Source organism: Cynara cardunculus (genome assembly GCF_001531365.2).
Source record: "Cynara cardunculus var. scolymus isolate 2C chromosome LG 5, CcrdV1, whole genome shotgun sequence".
Taxonomy (NCBI): Eukaryota; Viridiplantae; Streptophyta; class Magnoliopsida; order Asterales; family Asteraceae; genus Cynara; species Cynara cardunculus.
The window spans coordinates 5,163,141-5,182,272 of NC_037532.1; the positions used below are offsets into that span (position 1 = coordinate 5,163,141).

General features: G+C 35.6%; 1 protein-coding gene across 1 annotated transcript; it reads left to right on the forward strand.

The window, feature by feature from the left end:
- Window positions 1–1,404: 1,404 nt before the first annotated feature.
- Window positions 1,405–13,245, forward strand: LOC112512737 (transcription initiation factor IIA large subunit-like). Its single transcript, XM_025118853.1, has 11 exons — window positions 1,405–1,696; window positions 1,845–2,018; window positions 2,430–2,630; window positions 2,853–2,904; window positions 3,011–3,069; window positions 6,978–7,097; window positions 9,651–9,794; window positions 10,746–10,809; window positions 11,129–11,289; window positions 11,981–12,064; window positions 12,975–13,245. The coding sequence occupies exons 1-11, from the start codon at window positions 1,574–1,576 to the stop codon at window positions 12,996–12,998; spliced, it is 1,206 nt and encodes a 401-aa protein (XP_024974621.1). The 5' UTR covers window positions 1,405–1,573; the 3' UTR covers window positions 12,999–13,245.
- The last annotated feature ends 5,887 nt before the right edge of the window (window positions 13,246–19,132 follow it).

The window sequence follows — 19,132 nt, forward strand, 5'->3', positions numbered from 1 at the left end:
AGTAAGATTTTATTCACTAAAACGCATCATATGCAACAATTTATCCCGGTAAGCACTAACCATGGTAAGAGTCTTCGTCATCACTTACCGGGTAAGACTCTCGATTCTTGCCTTCGCTCTTACAGGGTAAGACTCTCGATTCTTGCCTTCGCTCTTACCGGGTAAGACTTTTAGTCCTTGCCATATTCATCCGGTAAAGTAAAGTGACTTGGTAAGTGCTTACTCGGGTAAGCGTTTGGTAAAGGCACCTAAGAGCATCTCCAAAATGGAGATTTTGAAAAATTTGACTAGTTTTTTTCTTACTTCAATCGATTCTCTAAAATAGAGAAAATGGAATAAAGAATGTGAAATTCTCTTAATTTGGAGAACTTTCTTAAAAGAGAAAAATCATTTTTTATTTTTTTCCTAACAATGAGGATCCTTGAAACTAAGAGGTTGTTTGGATCATGGAATTTGGTGGAATTGAAAGAAATTGGAATGTCCAAATCTTTGACCAAATTCCAAATATGATGTTTGGTTCACATAATACGAGCGAAGGAATCCTTTCAATTCCTACAAATTCCTTCGGTCACCAATTTCACAATTCCACTTGATATACCACGGATTTCAAATTCCTTTCAATTAAATTCCATTCTCTCAAAGTCAAATTCAATTGATGAATTCTAGTTCCACCGAATTCTATTCTACGAACCAAACTCCCCATAAGTGGTTGTTTGGTTCGCGGAACTCGAAGGAATTTGATGAAATTGGAATGACAAATTGCTTTGATCAAATTTCAATTCATTTGTTTGGTTCATTTATTGAAATGTATGGAATCCTTCAAATTCCATTGAATTCAACAGGTTAATGAATTCATAATTTCTTGGCATAACGGAAGAAATTGAATTCCATCACCATCCACTACGACCATGCTACTCTTGTTCGTGATGCCCCCTACCCCCCGCCACCACACCACTATTGTCACCGCCACCCACCCTACCACTAACCAACATGCCACTACTGTTATCATCACACCCACCCACCCCCCGTTCACTCACTACACATCCCTACTACAACCGTGCTACTACAGTTACTGTCACAACAGCTATGGTCACACACTGCATATCTCTACAAATGTTTCAGATATATTTTAAAAATATTATTATCATAAAATTTCAAAATGCTTGAGGAATTTCAAATCATGAAATGAATTTAAATTCGAAATCCAAAATGGTTAGTGTGGTTATTTGGTAAAATATGTTGAAGGGACAAAAAGAAAAGTCAAAAGGGGGGAAGTAAAATAAAATTAGATTACAGTGCGTGACGGAGTACCGAGACACGTAGACCCTCACACATATAAACGGATGCAAACCTATTTATATTCCCCTCTTTATTCCTCTTCTCTGTTCCGCACCCCCAATCTCTCCCATCATCTCACCGCCGTTCTCTTCTCTATCGCTTTACACATTCAATTCTCTCCAATCCATAAACCTTCTTCAACCCTTAAACCTTCGCAAATCTCCAATCGTTATCTGAAAACCGAATTTTGGGGAAGATCCATACTAGCTAGGGTTTTTGTCAGGCGGGGGTTTCAATGGCAAGTTCCACGACCAGCAGTGTCTATATCCAAGTCATCGAGGATGTTATCAACAAAGTTCGGGAAGAATTCATCAACAATGGTGGTCCTGGTGAAGGCGTCCTCAACGAGCTTCAAGGAGTGAGTGTTTTTCCGATCGAATTTTTTTAGTATAGATCTAGTTTTATGGAGGTTTTGATATTATTTGATTTCGTCGTCGTGGTTTTCGTTTGGATCTGTTGTTGTATAATTCGTATTGTTTGTGTGCTGTTTTGGTGTTTCGTTTTAGTTATGGGAGTTGAAAATGATGCAAGCTGGGGCTATAGTGGGTCCGATTGACAGATCTTCTGTCGCCAAGTCGATGGTCCCTGGGGCTGCGTCGAACACTGTTCATGATCTTAATGTACCATATGAAGGGCCGGATGAGTATGAAACTCCCACCGCTGATTTGCTTTTCCCTCCGGTAAGTAATCTGTGGTTAACTTGGAATTTTATGTGAAAAATAATTTATACACCTACTGGTTTGATTGGATGCTTATGTCAACTCCTTTGCAAGTGGATACCCATGCTATTTGTGTATTCTAAATACTTTGCTCTGAGAAAGTTTCACCATCTAGAAGTCAGACCTCTGAAGGAAATTCCGCCTTGTATGGAGGACGTGTTTGTAAGATGTGAGGTCTTTTTGTGCAGTTATTTTCATTGATCGAGTGTACATTTCTTGGGCATATTTAAGTATTAACTTTCTTGAGATTAAAGAGGGGAAAAGGATCTCACATCTGAGAGTGGGGCAGTTAATTGTGCATATTCTAGTGTGAAATATCAAGTGGCCTTGTGCTTTCATGTGTTGTTTTCTTAAGTGGGATGTTGCTTGCAGACACCATTACAGACTCCAATGCAAACACCTCTGCCTGCTCAAACACCGTTACCGGGAACAGCTCCAACACCTTTACCAGGGACCGTGGACAATTCATACAATATACCTACTGGGGGTACTCCCATTACCCCAAGTGATTATTCTTCTTTAAACGAGAATGGAGCTTCAGATGGAAAAGCTGGGAGGCCTAGCACTTACATGGCAAGTGCTATTTTTCTTGCCCTTTTCATTAGTTTTGCAAAGTATATTTTTCTGGCCAAATCATTCCATCTATCTGATACGTTTTTATTACATTGGCATCTTCATTTTGGGTTAAGATGATCATAGGGTACTCCTAATATCCAATTCGAAGGAAAACCTTACTGGTGTAATTTTCATGTTTGACATTGTAGACTATAAATAATAGTTTCATTTTCTGTACAGCAACCACCATCTCCTTGGTCAACCCAAAGGCCCCCTCTTGATGTTAATGTTGGTAAGGTCTTTCTCTATGGTGATATATTAAATATGTACATGTATTTAAATGTATGCATGGATATGTATTACATATTTATGCTGTTTTACTAAATTTTGTTTTGCAGCTTATGTGGAAGGCCGTGAAGATGCTGACAGAGCAGCAGCCAATCAACCAACAACTCAGGTTACCATTGTGATATTATTATCATTGAATAATCTCCTGAGTTTTACTTTTATGGTTTTATATTTTTAAAGGCAAAAACAAGTTGAGTTGGCGTTTTTCCCTCCCTGTCACTTATTAAATGACTATAAACTCAACCAGTTCCTTGTTTATCTTTTCAAAAGGGTGTTTCTAAACAAGAATGGGACAAGTTCACTTTTAGCTGACATAAAAATGGAAACAACATCAATACTTAAATATCCTTGTATCATAAGAAAGGCAAAAGGTCAACAACACTTATTCAAATGCATTTATCATCATTTGGGGCATCATTAATGGGACATTCATTCTTTTCATTCATATGAAACAAATGCCTTTTTCTCCCCGTGCTGCCAACAAGTGGCTAATGGTTAGCAAGCAAACTTGGCCTTGTTGTCCTCTGAAACACCAGGGCCCAACTTGAAAAAGGTTTGGGCGTGTACAATCTAGATCTATTATGTTATGGTAATTTGTAGTGCTTTTGCATACTATTATCTTGCATCCATTTAGAAAGTTCATTTTCACATTCAATAGACTATTTAAGAAAAAATGACAAAATATTCGAGGATTAGATGGATAGTATATGTGGATGAACCAATCCTTGTCTATAAATGGCAATTAGTTTTATCATTTTGGAGGTATCACATCTGCATATTAGTTTTTTTTCTCAATAAAGATGCCAATTGTAGTTGTTAAGGTGCCCGCCATGGCGCAAGGCGGGATACATTTTGAAGGTTGTGTCTCACCATGTGGTGTAGCAGAAGAAACCGGCACATGTGATGGAGCCAAGATGCAACATACATGGAGGTGTGGCAAATTTTTACAGGGTGTAATGACAAAAACTTTCAAGTTTGGGCCTATTTGAATGAAACTTAAGTCAAGGTTCCTGGGTTCTTGACTTTGTTATATATGTGATCCAATAGGTTTTATGAGCCAATGCAATCACAGTACGTAAACAAGATAATTAGATAAAAAAGAACATGATTAAGTGGTTAAGTCTATAACATCTTTCTTTCTCAACAAGCAAGTCTTCAACATCTATTTGCTCTGGACTAATATGTCTTTAGTTTGTTCTAGACTTATTTATGGTCTACAACACATGCATTTTCTTTTTGCAAATTCTCTCTATGCCTCTCTTCAATATGCCCCATAAGATTTCTTTGCAACTCGTAGGTTGTTTTTAAGATTGATTTTAGTCAATTTGTTACTTACTGACGCCTTACTTTCTCATTTGGTTTTTAACACCAAATTAAGAAACTAATGCATTTTCTTATTTGTGTCCTGGTCATATCTTGTTTGCTGTTTTTTTTTTTTTTTTTTGTGTGGGTTGATCAGTTACTTATGCAAGACTACCTTTATTTATTAATATACTCATTTTTGTGTTCAGGATGTTAAAGTAATAGTTAACTACCAACAGGATGGGGGCGGGGGGATAAACACAGATTCTTTTAGTTGAGGATAACAATACTAATTCAAGCGACTGAAAAGCAGAGAATATAGTAAAGGATGTACTATTTTTTTGGAATAAAATGTGACGTACTAACTGAAAAGGCCATAGACAGATCTTTGTGAGTTTCAGAAGACAACAATAAAAATGTCAGTTACTTTCTAGACACTGTTTGATAAGCAGCAGATAAGTAGGCTCATAGGTTGGGTAAGGCGAACAACTGGAATAATGCAATTAAAATGTGTTCAAGGACAAGAGAAGCGTTTAATTTAAGCTTGGAGTTGCCCGACACGTGTTTATGCATGTGTGAATTCTTTGTTATTATTATTTTGAAATAAACCATAAACCAGGTGCCAGTTTGAAGCCCTATAGGGTCAGATATTTGCATTTTCTGCAACACTTGACCTATTTTGTTTGGTTTAATTTTGTTTCTGAAACGACCATCACATTTAGAAATTGACAACTTGAGAGTTTTACCTGTTAGATTTGTATCCAATCTCATGAATTGGAGTGACGTGTGACTGACTAGAGCTCGACCAGTCTATAAAATGCTTGACCTGGTGTCATTTTTTTGTCACTCAAGTTTGAACTAGAGTTAGCTCTCATAAGCGGAAAGATCGACTCATGAGTTTAAGGGGCAACCTTGTGAAATCGACTTGCTAATAGCTTGATATTTTCAGCTCAAAGTAGATTGTATTTGATCAGTTCAGCTTAAATTGTAAATATATGGAACTCAATGAGTAAAAGTTCTGTTACATACTTCCAATTTAGCCAATTGTAGGGCACTCATGCAACATCATCTGCTTCTAGTGGGAATGTGTATGTGTGCATGGCTTGGTTAGCTAACTAATCAAATATCTGAACAATAGTATGAGCTACTTTTATTTAATTATAAACTTCACTGCCATTTTTGTATAACCAATTATATTTCGTTTACTAAATTTTGTAAAGTTTGTTCAAGTTGTTTCCATTTTCTTTTCAAGGTCTACATTTCTACAGAACTAATGCTTCAAACCAGACATTAAAAAGTTTATTTAACTTGCATGCATTAGCTTGACTGATTGTGTGCTACCCCCGGGTTGTTGATAACTTGATATTCATATCATCCTACTTAAAACTTGCTTTTCTAAGGAAAACTCAAGATTGTAAATACCCAAGAATTTGACTCTATGTTGGGTGTTTCTTCAAATTTCCCATCTTGGCATGACTTGTTTATTGTGTATACACTTATAATCACCTTGGAATCCTAAGCGTCGGAGGTGCTGTGCTTAATAAACTATGCTATCATCCACATCTGATTTTTGCTGCTCAGATAGCCTTGGCCAGGGAGAGTTGTAACAGAAAGAAAATATCTGTATAGTGTGAATTGGTTTGTATACCATTTTTTGGAAGGCTAGACAAATTTGTTTACAGCTGTAGTCATTTTTTAGGACACTTTTCTTTCCATCAAGGTTAAAACAAAGCTACTTCCTTTGGTGGACCTAGAATTAATGAGCAAACAACTAGTTTTCTTCACCATGTCTGTTAACCTTTATGTTTTAGACCCCAAAAGAAATCATGCATCAAAGTTTCAAATAACAATCACTACATTTATCCATATTAAGCGCCAGCAATTTGTATCACACATATGCATCGATTATATTCTTTTTATGTTTACCACACAACAAGGACAATTTATATTTTGATAAAGGTTCTGATCTGAAACACCAATATGAGTGTGTAAAATGCCAACAAAATTTTGAGCAAATTGAATCTTGATGAGATGGGATCTTGTCAAATTTTATAACAGGCAATATTTATAGGAATGGAAAGAGAAATAATGACAACTGAATGTTTGTTGTTGCTTTCTAGTGAGTTGTTTGACATAGGATTGGGTTGAACGATGGAAAACCTATTTGCTTAGTCTTAGATATAATGTTTGTGTATTTCTGTTTGACTTTTTCCACACCCAACATCAGTGGGATGTCGATGCCTTTTGGACTTCAACAACCTTTTCTTCTAATGATCATCTTACCAAAATTAGGTGGTTATGTTAGAATAGTTTTTACTGAGATGGTGGGTGCAATTGGCTTTTTGTTTATTAGGACTATATTGCTACGATACTATTATGCGTGAGTGGATTGACTTGTGAATTATCGAATAGCTTTGCCAACTTTCTGATCATTCCACATATTAGGATCTGTACTGCTTGAAACATCCAGGTGCTTAAGATGTAAGTTTTAGTTAGTATGTTGTGAAATCAGGGACATATGGAAGCACTAGCTGCCCTTGTCTGTTGTGATTTGTCAATGAATCTTATGTCGCTATTGTGCCTACAGATTACACAAACCAGGAAACAAACAGTACCACTCTATTACATTTTCTATATCGTGTATTTCTCATGCTTATAATATAATGTTAAATGTTCCATAGAAGCTTTCATTATTGATCATAATCTTAATTATAGGATTTCTTTCTTTTATCTGCTGGAAAGCGTAAACGGGATGATTTTCCTTCACAATATCGTCCGGGAGGATATATTCCTCAGCAAGATGGAGCTGCAGATGTAATAGCTGATAAGTTTGAGGTGAACCTTCTTGGTGCTTATTCCTTTTAAAAGGTCTACATTTGGACATATAGTTGTTTTGTACGAGGTAAATGATCTTGTTATACGTCTATCAAAAACACCATAATGATATGGTTAATTGGTTATATATATCAAATTGATATGGTTGTCGTAATTACCTCAAATTGTTATAATGTTGGTGCTTGTTTTGCTATAGTCATTTGTTAAGACCAGGACGTATTGATATGTTGCCAAACACTGACCTTGCTTGACTTTTGATCTCCTTGCCTAAATTTCCTTTACTGAAAAGTGGAGTTTCATGCACCCCAACAGTGAAAATATATAGCCATGGGCCCATGACTAACATTACATCCTTGATTTAGCATACTCCTTGGCCTTACCTTGAAATGGCATCCATTATCGTTATGGATTTCCACAGGCCCAAAACATGCACAAAGAAGACTCCAGCATCTAGGAGCTGTGTTTTTACTATGTTTTTGGTAGGAGCTTTTATCTGGCAAGATGAGCAAACCTTAATTACATCTGGTTAGAAACACCTCAAGATTTAATTTTTTAAGAGGGTTGGGGGGGGGGGGATGTAACTCTTGGCTTCTCTCATGCTGTGGATCATGTGATGCTGGAAGGGTAGTCCGATATACAATTCAAATGTCATCTGATTCTAGTATGATTGCATGCTTGCATTTTTGTTGTTGCAGGCTGGCAGCCTTGCTTGTGATCATGACATGTTTCTTCTTTGAGTTTTTCAGTGACAATTTATTTGGTGATAACTTTCTAGTTTATTTCCATATCTCCAACAGAATTTGTGTTTAAGTCGCAATTCTTTTGTAATTGTACCAAGGGAGGCTGAAATGACATTTTAGCCTGAGTTAAGATTGCTGTCCTATGTTCATTGTTACTACACTGCATTTTCATCAGCATAGGAGAAAACACTACCTATTGGCAACTAACATATTTATTTTTAATCATTAAAAAACAGGTTTAGTATATGTAGTGAAGCGTTAAAGTGAGTCCATGCATCACTTGTGTCTTTGGTTATGACAATTGCTTAAAAAGATGCCTTTCTTGAACCTTGGTTTGAATTTTTGGAATTCTGAGCAAAGTTCCTGCCAGTCTTGACCTTGATGACATTAAAGGAGTTTTAGATTAAGGGTTAATGCCAGCGATGGTGGAGTGAAGATGATCGACATGTTCATAGTAGCATGGATGCTTCTTGTGATGGCTTGTTTTATTTAGTTAATGGTTAAATGTGCTTCTGTCTAATAAAATTTTAAAATTTTCTTTTTCTGCTCATCAAAATAAGTCAATCGACTCCGTTGGTGAATCCACCCATGTCTGCAGATAATGGTAACATCACTATTTACTATACAACTTACTGAAGTAATGTCTCATCCCCACATCAGTAAGATTGTTCTTTATGAAGAATGAGGTTATAACTTTTAGCCAGTAATGGATGTTACTTGCTATAAAGTGTGAATGGATAAATACATGTGGCATCCATCTTTTATTACTCTAGGATTACTTGTTATTGGAAATTGAACCACAAAATCCTCATCGGATACCGTTGCACTTGTCAGAAAGTTTTGCGTCATTTTCTCTATTCCCATACACCAGGTGGCTCAACTTGTATATTTTCATAGAAATTACTTGCTACAATTATCAAACCGCAGTTATGGAATCCATGAGATAACGAATTCGCGTATGTTGCTGTTTGTTGTGCATTTACGGGATGATATATATGTCAAAACTCTCCATGTGAGGTTTAGAACACTCCAATTAGTTTTAGTCTTAGAATGCATGTTTTATGTAGGTTCACACATAATCCTCATTGGATACCTTTGCACTTGTCAGAAAGTTTAGAACACTCCAATTCAACTTTCTATTTGTCAAAACTCTCCATGTGAAGTTTATAACCTTCTCACCTTTTTTAATGCATTAGTTTCTGACAGATCTTGAGGCATTTTTGTGTTGGGCAAAGATGTTATTAAATCTGTCAGAAAGTAATGTGTTTAAAAACAATTCAGAATGTTATTCTCCTAAATAATCCTAGTTTGATGAGTGTTTGACTAATGATCAAATTCTAAAAAACCATCAATAAGGAGAAATACTAAAGCTGGTGGACCAAAATCAAGGCCACTATGTGATCTTTAGTTCTTTACTACCGGGAAAATAAGTAAGATTGCATTGGAATCTTACTGAAAACAGAAAAATGCTGCAGTTCTTTTGGGGACAAACCAAAACGGAAAAAGTTGCATATATTTTGGGATGCAGGGAGTAGTATATTTAATATTATTTTACACACTAGATGTGGTCTTCACATCATTTGATTTTCTTTGTTGGTATATTTTCATGTGCACAACTACAATAACAAGACTTTTATTGTAAATTAGATGGGCTAAAGAGGAAATTGATACTTTTCTAATGGCAAAACCCTAAAAGCCAGAAAAACATTTTTAGGGACATGAATGGCACAGTTCCATGCATTTGTTTCTCGTCATTTGTGGATTGTCTATTTTTGTATGATGAAATGTTTTGTGTATATGTTCTGTTTCTCAGCTTGGTCAAGGGAGCAGTTCCCAACCTGGAATTATCGTTGCTGATAAGGGAAAGCCTGGTATTGGACTTGCATTGCCTTCTAGGATTCCTCAACTGGATGGGCCCATTCCTGATCCCTATGATGATGCACTTTCTACACCAAATGTAAGCATTTGCTTCTTGTTCCTTCAGACAAGCCTTTGTCGTTGTCCCTAGAAGATAGCTTTATCCATACATGACTTAATGAATATGATTAGCATACAATCTAACAGCTTTATATATCGCTAGCTTTATCCATACATGACTTAATGAAAAACCAACCAAACAACCCCTTACTCTACATTATAAACCAAAAGGGGCAGCAGTCTCATCATCCTGTCTGGAAAGTGTCCATATGAATTATTATAAGCCTTGTAATCCTTGGGCAATCTTGGCAAACCTGACGTTATGTTTATGCCGTTTTGTGTTGTTCGATTTTTAACAAGTATGTGAGCCACCTGCACCGTGTCAGTTATTATAAGACCCTAGAGTTGCACTGAGTTGAGCTGATGATATACTTTACACTGCATGTTCCCTCTTTATGGATTGTTTTCTTTAGAAGTTGAACCCATCGGAAGACGGATTCTTTGTGATCATGATATGCAAACCTTCCTCTATATGTGATGGGTTGAATTAACTCGAGTCAAAATTTATCAAATTATGATTACAATACAATCTTGGTCCCTGTAGACTGTAGTATGCATTTTTTTGGTTTTCGTCTCTTATAAAAACACTAATTTCTATTTTGATCGCGGTGGTACGCATTACTATTGCGGTTCTGGTCTTTCCGTCAAATGCTCATCTTAGAAGTCTCACTTAACAGACCTTTTTTAACGGCAGTTTGAGGGTGGGACCAAATTTACAACAAAATGCATACCACCGTGACCAAAATTGTATTTAATGCGTTTTAGACTTTTAGGTACGAATGCATACCACAGGGACCAAAACTGTAATTTACTCTTAAATTTTGTTTTGGCTTGACGAGTATGGCTCTGTTCATAACTCTGAATGAAAAGCGGTGAGAAATATATCAGTGTTTGCATTTGTAACTAACTAATTGCTTTCTTGTACCTGAAGATATACAACTATCAAGGAGTTGTGAGTGAAGACTATAACGTAGTGAACACACCCGCTCCACCAGGTAAACTTACGATCTAGTTTGAACCAAATTTGTGCGCCTTAACCACAAGGGTGGTGCTTGATTGGTTTGAGCTTGGCTCCAAAGGTCAAAAGTACCAGGAGGTCCCAAGTTCAAATCTAAGGAGKAATAAAAATCCTCTTGTGGTCACAGAGGTTCAAATGCGGTGACTCCGGGCTATCTGTAAAGCAGGTGGTAGCCCTGGGATTAGTCGGCTCGCATAGTGGGTTGGATATCTAGGTTAATAAAAAAAAATTGTGTGCCTTTTCGTTGTTTTTTCTCGATCTAAATTTTGTATTCTGTGTTGTCTGCATTTGTTCAGAGCTACAAGCACCAACTCCTGCCCTGGTGACTCAAAATGATGTTTTAGATGATGATGAAGATGAGCCTTTGAACGAAAATGATGATGACGATGATCTAGATGATGTAGACCAAGGCGAGGAACTAAACACACAGCATCTGGTTCTGGCCCAGTTTGACAAGGTATATTCCAGACATATATATTTGCATACTGGGACAAAGATAGAAATTTTTTTTGGGCAAAATACAACGAAGTTTGGTTTAGTTTCTATGTAGTGTAACAAAGATTTTTTTTTCTTCAATCAATTGATGTAATCAAGTTTTAAAGTTTTCTATTACTCATTTTGACCAATAACCTGCTAATCTTGTAACCTTTGATATGTGGAGACCCGTTTATGAAAGGTTTACGAAATGTTAACAAAAGGGTTAAGGCCAAGTGGGGGATAAACGTGCCATCCACATCATCCGGTGTTACAAAATCAGCGGTTACTAGTCAAAATGGGTAAAATATAGGAGAGTTTAAAACTGTGACATCGAATTGGAAATTTTGAAACTTGAAGAAAAATTATTTGTTACTAAATAGGAACTGAGCCAAACTTCGTTGCATTTTGATGTATCTCGTTCTTTCTTTTCTTTAAATTTGAGTTGTTTGATTGTCAAATGAATGGTTCAAGTGCCAATGATTCTTGTTTAACAACCTCCTTTTCATTTTTGTTATATTTATTTACTTTGTTGGATATTTTATTAAAAACATGTGATCTTTTACAAGTTATGCATAATGTGAATGATCAACATGAATATTTGCTAAATAAAAAAATTTAATGGGCCAAATTCCTCCCTCCGTCCCAAAATAAATGTTCACAATGGTTGACAGGTGACTCGAGCTAAGAGCAGGTGGAGGTGCACTCTGAAGGATGGCATTATGCACATAAACAACAAAGATGTTTTGTTCAATAAGGTCTCTTCTGATCCTTTTCATACTTTCCACTATGTTTTAGCAGACTAGCTAATAAGCTAGCTTAATAAACTAGTTGATAAGCTAGATGACAATGTAAAATGACCTAAAAGAACATGTTGGAAAATTAATTTGAAAAATACAAGGGGCATAATTGGAAAAAAGTCTTTGATGCTTATTGAGATGTTACTGGAAGTAGCTTCTAAAAGAGTTAGCTTATGGCAAATTAAGTTGATAATTTAGGTGTTAGCTAATAAGCTAGCTTGATAAACTATCTATGTTGGTAAAAACTAGCTATTAAGCTGGATGACAATGTAAAATTGCCTAAATGGACCTCTCGAAAAATTATTTGGAAAATACAAGGGGTATAATTAGAAAAAAAGTGGGAAGAAAAAGCCTATGGAGCTTATTGAGGCACTGTATCAAGTCGCTTTTTAAGAAGCTAGCTTATGGCAAGTTAGTTGATAAGCTAGCTTGATAAATTAATTATGGGTAAAAACTAGCTGATAAGCCAGATGACAAAGTAGAATGATCTAAAAGGACATGTTAAAAAATTAGTTGGAAAAATACAAGGGGTATAATTGGGAAAAAAACCAAGGAGGAATAAAAATCCTCTTGTGGCCACGGAGGTTCAAATGCGGTGACTCCGGGCTATCTGCAAAGCAAGTGATCGCTCTGGAATTAGTCAGCTCGCATAGCGGGTTGGATATTCAGGTTAATAAAAAAAAACGTATGGAGCTTAATGAATGCAGGTTGTAATAGCTTTTCAAAAATCTAGCTTATGGATAACCAAAATGGCGGATTTTCCACAACCCCATTGCCAATCTGTATGGTTTAGATCATGAATGGTATATATATGTAGTGATTTCCGTCCTCGGTTTTTGGGACTTATTGATGGTGTTTCTTTTCTCAGGCCACTGGAGAGTTCGACTTCTGATTATGGCCGGAAAACTGAAAACTTGGCAGAGGTATCATCAGCATGATCATGTAGAGAAGTGACTGGTCTCTTTTTAAGTGAAAAAAAAAACATTTGATGTTTATGAGAAGGTGAAAGGGCTTACCAGATGTATATAAACTTGGAGAGCTTTTTGTTTGGCCCTAGTATTTATGGGCTACCATGAAAGAAAACTACATGTCTTTCATGGGGCAAGTAATTACGTTTGTACCCTTTGGATTTTGGTCAACTTTTATTATTATTATTATTATTATTATTATTATTATTATTATTATTATTATTATTATTATTATTATTATTATTATTATTATTATTATTATCATTATATCAAACTGCATTGTTTATCTTCTATTTTGTGTGCTTTAAAAGGGCTAATGTATCATTGATGGGAAAGTGGTGCTGATTTGATAAGAATAATGCCGATCTTGATCTAAAATGAGATCAATGTCATTGATGCATATAATTGGTTGGTGCTTATCTAGTTTGTGTTGTTAAATGGCCTCGTAGTATTGTCTAATCACATTGTTAAGCGATTAGAAGTTGCTCAAGCCATGGGTTTGAGTGCCACATCGTGGTTTATCTGGTGAGATTGCTCGGGGCGTAGGGCCCGACTGTCTCTTGGCATGTTAAATGTGAGATTTTGAACAGAGTCTCTGATATTTTGGGTCCCAAATTTATGTGTTCAGGGTCTTTTTATCGACATGTAAAGTATAGCCGAAATTATTTATGTTCAAACGATTAGTCGTTTGGGTTTAGGTTCAAATCATTAATGCTTTATGTTTAGTTTCATATTGTTAATCGTTTTAGGTTTAGTTCGTTTTTGTTCTTAACATATATTCATTGTTATCTCATTTATGTAATGTAATCAAAAGTTTTGGATGTAACACAACCTCTAAAAAGATTGGAACGTCCATATTGGGGCCTATTGTTGTTTGATATTCATAAAATTTCATCCTCGTGATCGTCTTAATTTCGTGTGAAGTTTGTTGGGTTGTGAAAATAAACCAAATGAAACGTAAGTTTGTTTGGTCAGAAACAATACTTTTACTCTCGGGGGTAAATGTCATGAATGTGTACAACCCGCTCATAGATACTAAATTTATGTGGGATTTATCGAGTTAGGGGCCGTTTACCAAACACTTACCCAGTAAGTGCTTACGGGTAAAATTTAACACTATTATTTACTTACCGGGTAAGATTTAGTCCATCAAAACGACTTCGTATGCAACAATTTACACGGTAAGCGCTTACCGTGGTAAGAGTCGTCGTTTTCACTTACCGGGTAAAACTCTTGGTCTTTGTCTCGCTCTTACGGGGTAAGTTTTTTGGTCCTTACCATATTCATCTGGTGAGGTAATGTTACTTGATAAGCGCTTACCCGGATAAACGTTTGGTAAACGGCTCCTTAGTATGTTTTAATTTTGTTTTTTGACCTTTGGAAGTTAAAATATGTAGCCTCAGAAGCATCGGTGTTGAAAGAATAGTTATTTTGGAGATTTTCGTCTGATTGGTGTTTTTTTCATAGAGATTCATTCTCTTAACACTCGAGATTGGCGTTCGACCGTTTGTGTATAAACGAGTCATAATTAAGGTTTAGACCTTAAGATCATATCATTTTATAGCTATGTTTATGTTATGGTGACAGTCTGGAAAATGAATGTCAAAAGTCAGTATTAGAGCTCGAAGTATGGATCAAACATATGTTGCAAAAGAGGTTGATGTTAATGACTGATCATTTATAAATGATGTTTATATAACATTGAATTGTGGCTTACCTATGTGTTCCGTTGCTGTAGGACAAGCTTGATTTAAATGCAAGAAATGACTTGATTAAAGCTATGTTTTCGGTTTTTATATCTTATAGTTTATTCTATAATTGTTTGTTATCACTAGACGTTAAGCCTAACACTTTTTCTTAAATGACATGTATATCAGTATCTCTAAATGGTGGGACTCCAAAAGCTTAAGTGGAGCGATTTTGCCGGTGGTGGCATTTTGGGTTACCATTTTGTGGAGTTACTTTTAATAGTATTCTTTTGAGGATTGTAGCAACACCCGATTGTAATCTAAATCTAGAATCGGTTTAGATTAATAGGTTGTTAGCTACCGTCCATTATTTTATTGTAAACTCTCATGCATCCCCTTTGTTGGGGTGATTATATTTGATCCAGCTTTTGTTCCGCTTTATTCCTACGGCTTAAATTGTCTCCTATTTTTGGGCTGTTACATCACATAATCTTTTCCCATCTAAGACTAGTATTTAATGTATTGGTTAACATATATTTGTTCATAATGTGTATGCTTCATATGTATTGACACTTTTTTACGTGTATTTTTTTGTTTCACAAACACATCAAGAAGTTTCACGTTGTGAACCAAATATGCGTGCAACAAATATATTATGAAACAAATATATTTTAATCAGTATCCTAGATCATGGCCTTCGATGAAAAAAATATATATACCAAAAAGCACATGCTGCGCAGTTTTCATGTTCTCACAATTTTGTGAGTTCTCAAAAGACAGCCCCTAATCTAATAGATTTATATACACGATAAACATTGAGTTCCAGTAACACAACAAAATTGGGTCCATGTCCGATGTGCATAATTGGATCTCGAAAAGCTCCCGTAATGATTTCATCTCATAGGAAAGTTGGCTCACGGCTCCGCTCCAAAATCCTAGCCGAGCCTCTTGTTCCTCTTGTATATCTTGTTGGTTCCTTGTTCAGTTGTTGGTGTTTGTTTTCCTTGCATTTTTGTTTCCCTTTTGTTCCTTCGGCTTCAGACTGAGCCTGCTTCTGATTGCTACGTCTTCTTGCTCCACGCCCTCCTGAGCTGTGTAATTTTTGCTGCTCCTTTTTATTTTAATTTGATGTCTTTAAAAAAAATACAACGAAATATTCCATAAATTTCAAGTTTAACTTTTTTAATAAAAAATTCAATAATCTTGCATTAATCAATTTTATAACATCCCAATTTTGTGGACAGATTTATGGGATTGATATATTTTAAGAGCCTTTGGAGGTCATACCTTGAGTTGATGCATTATGTCATAAAAAAATTGGTACCAACAAGTTTTGGTAGAGAAAATTTGCACCTAAAGCGAAACAAAAAATCCCGCTACTTTTAGCTACTTAAGTCACATGAACAGTCGCATAATTCACTGTTTCAGCAAAATATCTTTAGGGACGCGGACCGCTTACAACGCCGACTTGGGATGCGGAAAAAGTCGCGAGAAGCCTCTGGAACATCTTTTAAGCCCAATTTTTAGGGGGGTTCTCCATTTTCTTCCCCCTCTTCATATCCTCTCAGTTTTGGGAGATTTTGAGAGCCTTGGGGACGATTTTTAGAGTAAATAGAGAGGAGAATCTTGAAGATTGAAGATCTTGGTCGTTGCGATTACAAGTTGGATGTCTAATTGTTCAGACGATAATGATAGTATCTTGTACCTGAACCGATGGCTCACTTTTGGGGAGTTTCAAGATCTTCATGAGGTAAAGTCTTGGATGTTTTGAGCTCCATTTTGGAGATTTTTGTGGATCTAAGCTTACGTTCATACTTGTGTATTTCTAGCCATGGAAAGTGATCTTGAGAGGTTATTATTAGGAGTTATTTTGGATTAAAGTCTTCACCTTTTGGAAGCTAGAGATTAGTTTAAAAAATAATTTTAACATAACCTAGCAAGGTAAATTCAAATTGTTTTGTGAAAACTCTGTACATGCAAAAAATGTTTATTTGGAGTCTTAAAGTGTTCCGTAAGATTTATCAAATCTTGTGGTCACTTGATGAAATTGCAACTTTTACGTATTTGGTTTAATAAAATCTTAGGAAATACATATATATTTGAGGTTTTTGGACATTTTGATAATAAATCATAAAATTTGTGGGTTTTGATGATTTATTTGTCATATGATGATTATTTGATGTCAATAAATTTTTGGGTATATTGATTTTATAAAACATTCGAATAATATGCATGATTTAGGGGCTGTTTACCAAATGCTTACTGACAGGAAGGGATCGTTCGTGTTCACCTAGTGGGCAGAATGTCTCCACAGTGGCGGTGCAAGTACACGACGACACTATGATCGCTTGCAAGTAATAAAGTGGTACAAAGTACCGAGATCGTTCCCACAGAGAAGGTACTACTGAGATTCAGAGTTTTTCCATGAACTTCTTGCACGAGTTTCGAGATGTAAATAAAAGTTGGATTTTTGTTTATAAAAAGACCGAAATAAGACCGACTAGCTAAATAACGAAATAAACTTATAATATTAAAAGATGGGCATGTGTGCAAGTGTTGCTTAAGATAAATTAACAATAAAAAGGTTAGGCTTTTACGAGTTGCTTATAAAAGTTTCAATCTCTCGAAAGTGAACTTTTATAACCGGGCCTCATAAAATTCCATAAGGTTTTTATGTTTACCACTTCGAGACTTGTCGATCTAGCTAAAAAGTAAAAGGAATGCGATTCTTACTCAAATCTCTTTGTGATAAAAATACCTATTGCTTATTCCTTAGCTAGATGCATACAAAATTCACGTCTCCACGTAATTATTCAAAGACCCTCTCGAGTTCATTGTGCATCACTTAAGCCGTATTTTGGATCYGCCCATCTCTGGGTCTAAGATCTAATATTAACACTTCAAAGTGATCAGCTTATCCGCATTTTAAGCACCGTCTTAAGTGACCAAGTTACGAAGTGATAAAAGATAAAAACACCCAAATATTATATAATCATTCTAAGTTAAACTCACACCCACACCCATACGAGTAATTTAGCTAGACATAATAAAAGTAATGTAAGACATTAAATAATACTGAAATATAAATTGCATTAATGTAAAACTAAATTACAAGTACAAGGAAATAAAATACTAGAAATTAAAGACATAAAGTAAAGACAAAAATTAAAAAGCATAATAATAATAAAAGAAAGAAAAGAAAGAGAAGAAAGAGAGACACACTAGAGAGTATTGTGTCTTAGATGGTGTTCGGGTGTTGGTGGTCTCCTCAAAATGGCTCCCCAAGGCCTCTTTATATAGGGGAGATGAAGGGGAGTAAGGTACACTCAATCATTACCTTAAAGGAAATTAGTACAAGGCTAAGAAAATACAAATACAAATATAATAGAAGAAGGAAGACAGCTCATATACAACTGGAGAAAATATCTGGAGGAATCTTCAAGCTGTACGTTTCCCAAGAAGCAGCAACAAGGCTGGTAGACTTCCCACAGTGGTGCCACAGTGGGCAGTGTTGTCAGAAAAATACAGGTTTTTGGAATAATACCTCTTCCTTTGTGTTTCATCATCTTTTTAAAAAATTTTGGAATAAAAGAATAAAAATAAGAAAATTGGGTATTTAATAATAGCAAAAAGGGAAGAAATAAATAGGAAATAACTCTTAAAAATAAGAGTTATCACTTACCCAGGTAAGTGTTTACCAAGTAACATTATCTCACCGGATGAATATGGTAAGGACCGAAAATCTTACCCGGAAAGAGCGAGACAAGGACCAAGAGCCTTACCCGGTAAGTGAGAGCGACGACTCTTACCACGATAAGCGCTTACCGAGTAAATTGTTGCAGATGATGTCGTTTTAGTGGACTAAAATCTTACCCGGTAAGTAAATAATAATGTTAAATTTTACCGACAAGCACTTATCGGATAAGTGTTTGGTAAACGACTCTTTAGTTTGTTGGATTTTGTAGTATTTTGGATCATGAGATTTATTAAACTCTTTAAATGCATTGTGGGGTTTATGATGACTCGTTCTGGATTACTCAAACAAGTTGAAGAGCCTATTGGCTTTGATTTAAGAAAAAAAAATGCGTTTTGGGATTTTTGTCTCGGCATTTGAGTCCGTGATACGATTTTCAAACATTTTGGTGTATAAGTTACTTAAACATCGAGTATTTGTAACATGTTAATTTATATTGATTTTATTTGAATAGTCAAATGAGCTGTGGAGTTTGTTGRTTTGATTTTAACTCAATAAATTTTGGGGACATTTGTCCGGTTTAAATTGTTCTATGTTGAGCTTTGGAAGTGATATGCAATTATGACATATTTATTTTGAAATTATATGTTTTGGGTGCTTTTATCATTCAATTGAA

Coding starts and splice junctions, on each gene's coding strand:
- LOC112512737 (XM_025118853.1), top strand. CDS start 1,574: ATGGCAAGTTCCACGACCAGCAGTGTCTATATCCAAGTCATCGAGGAT. Junction 2,631..2,852: donor GGAGGCCTAGCACTTACATG/GCAAGTGCTATT, acceptor TTTTCTGTACAG/CAACCACCATCTCCTTGGTC. Junction 2,905..3,010: donor CCCTCTTGATGTTAATGTTG/GTAAGGTCTTTC, acceptor TTTGTTTTGCAG/CTTATGTGGAAGGCCGTGAA.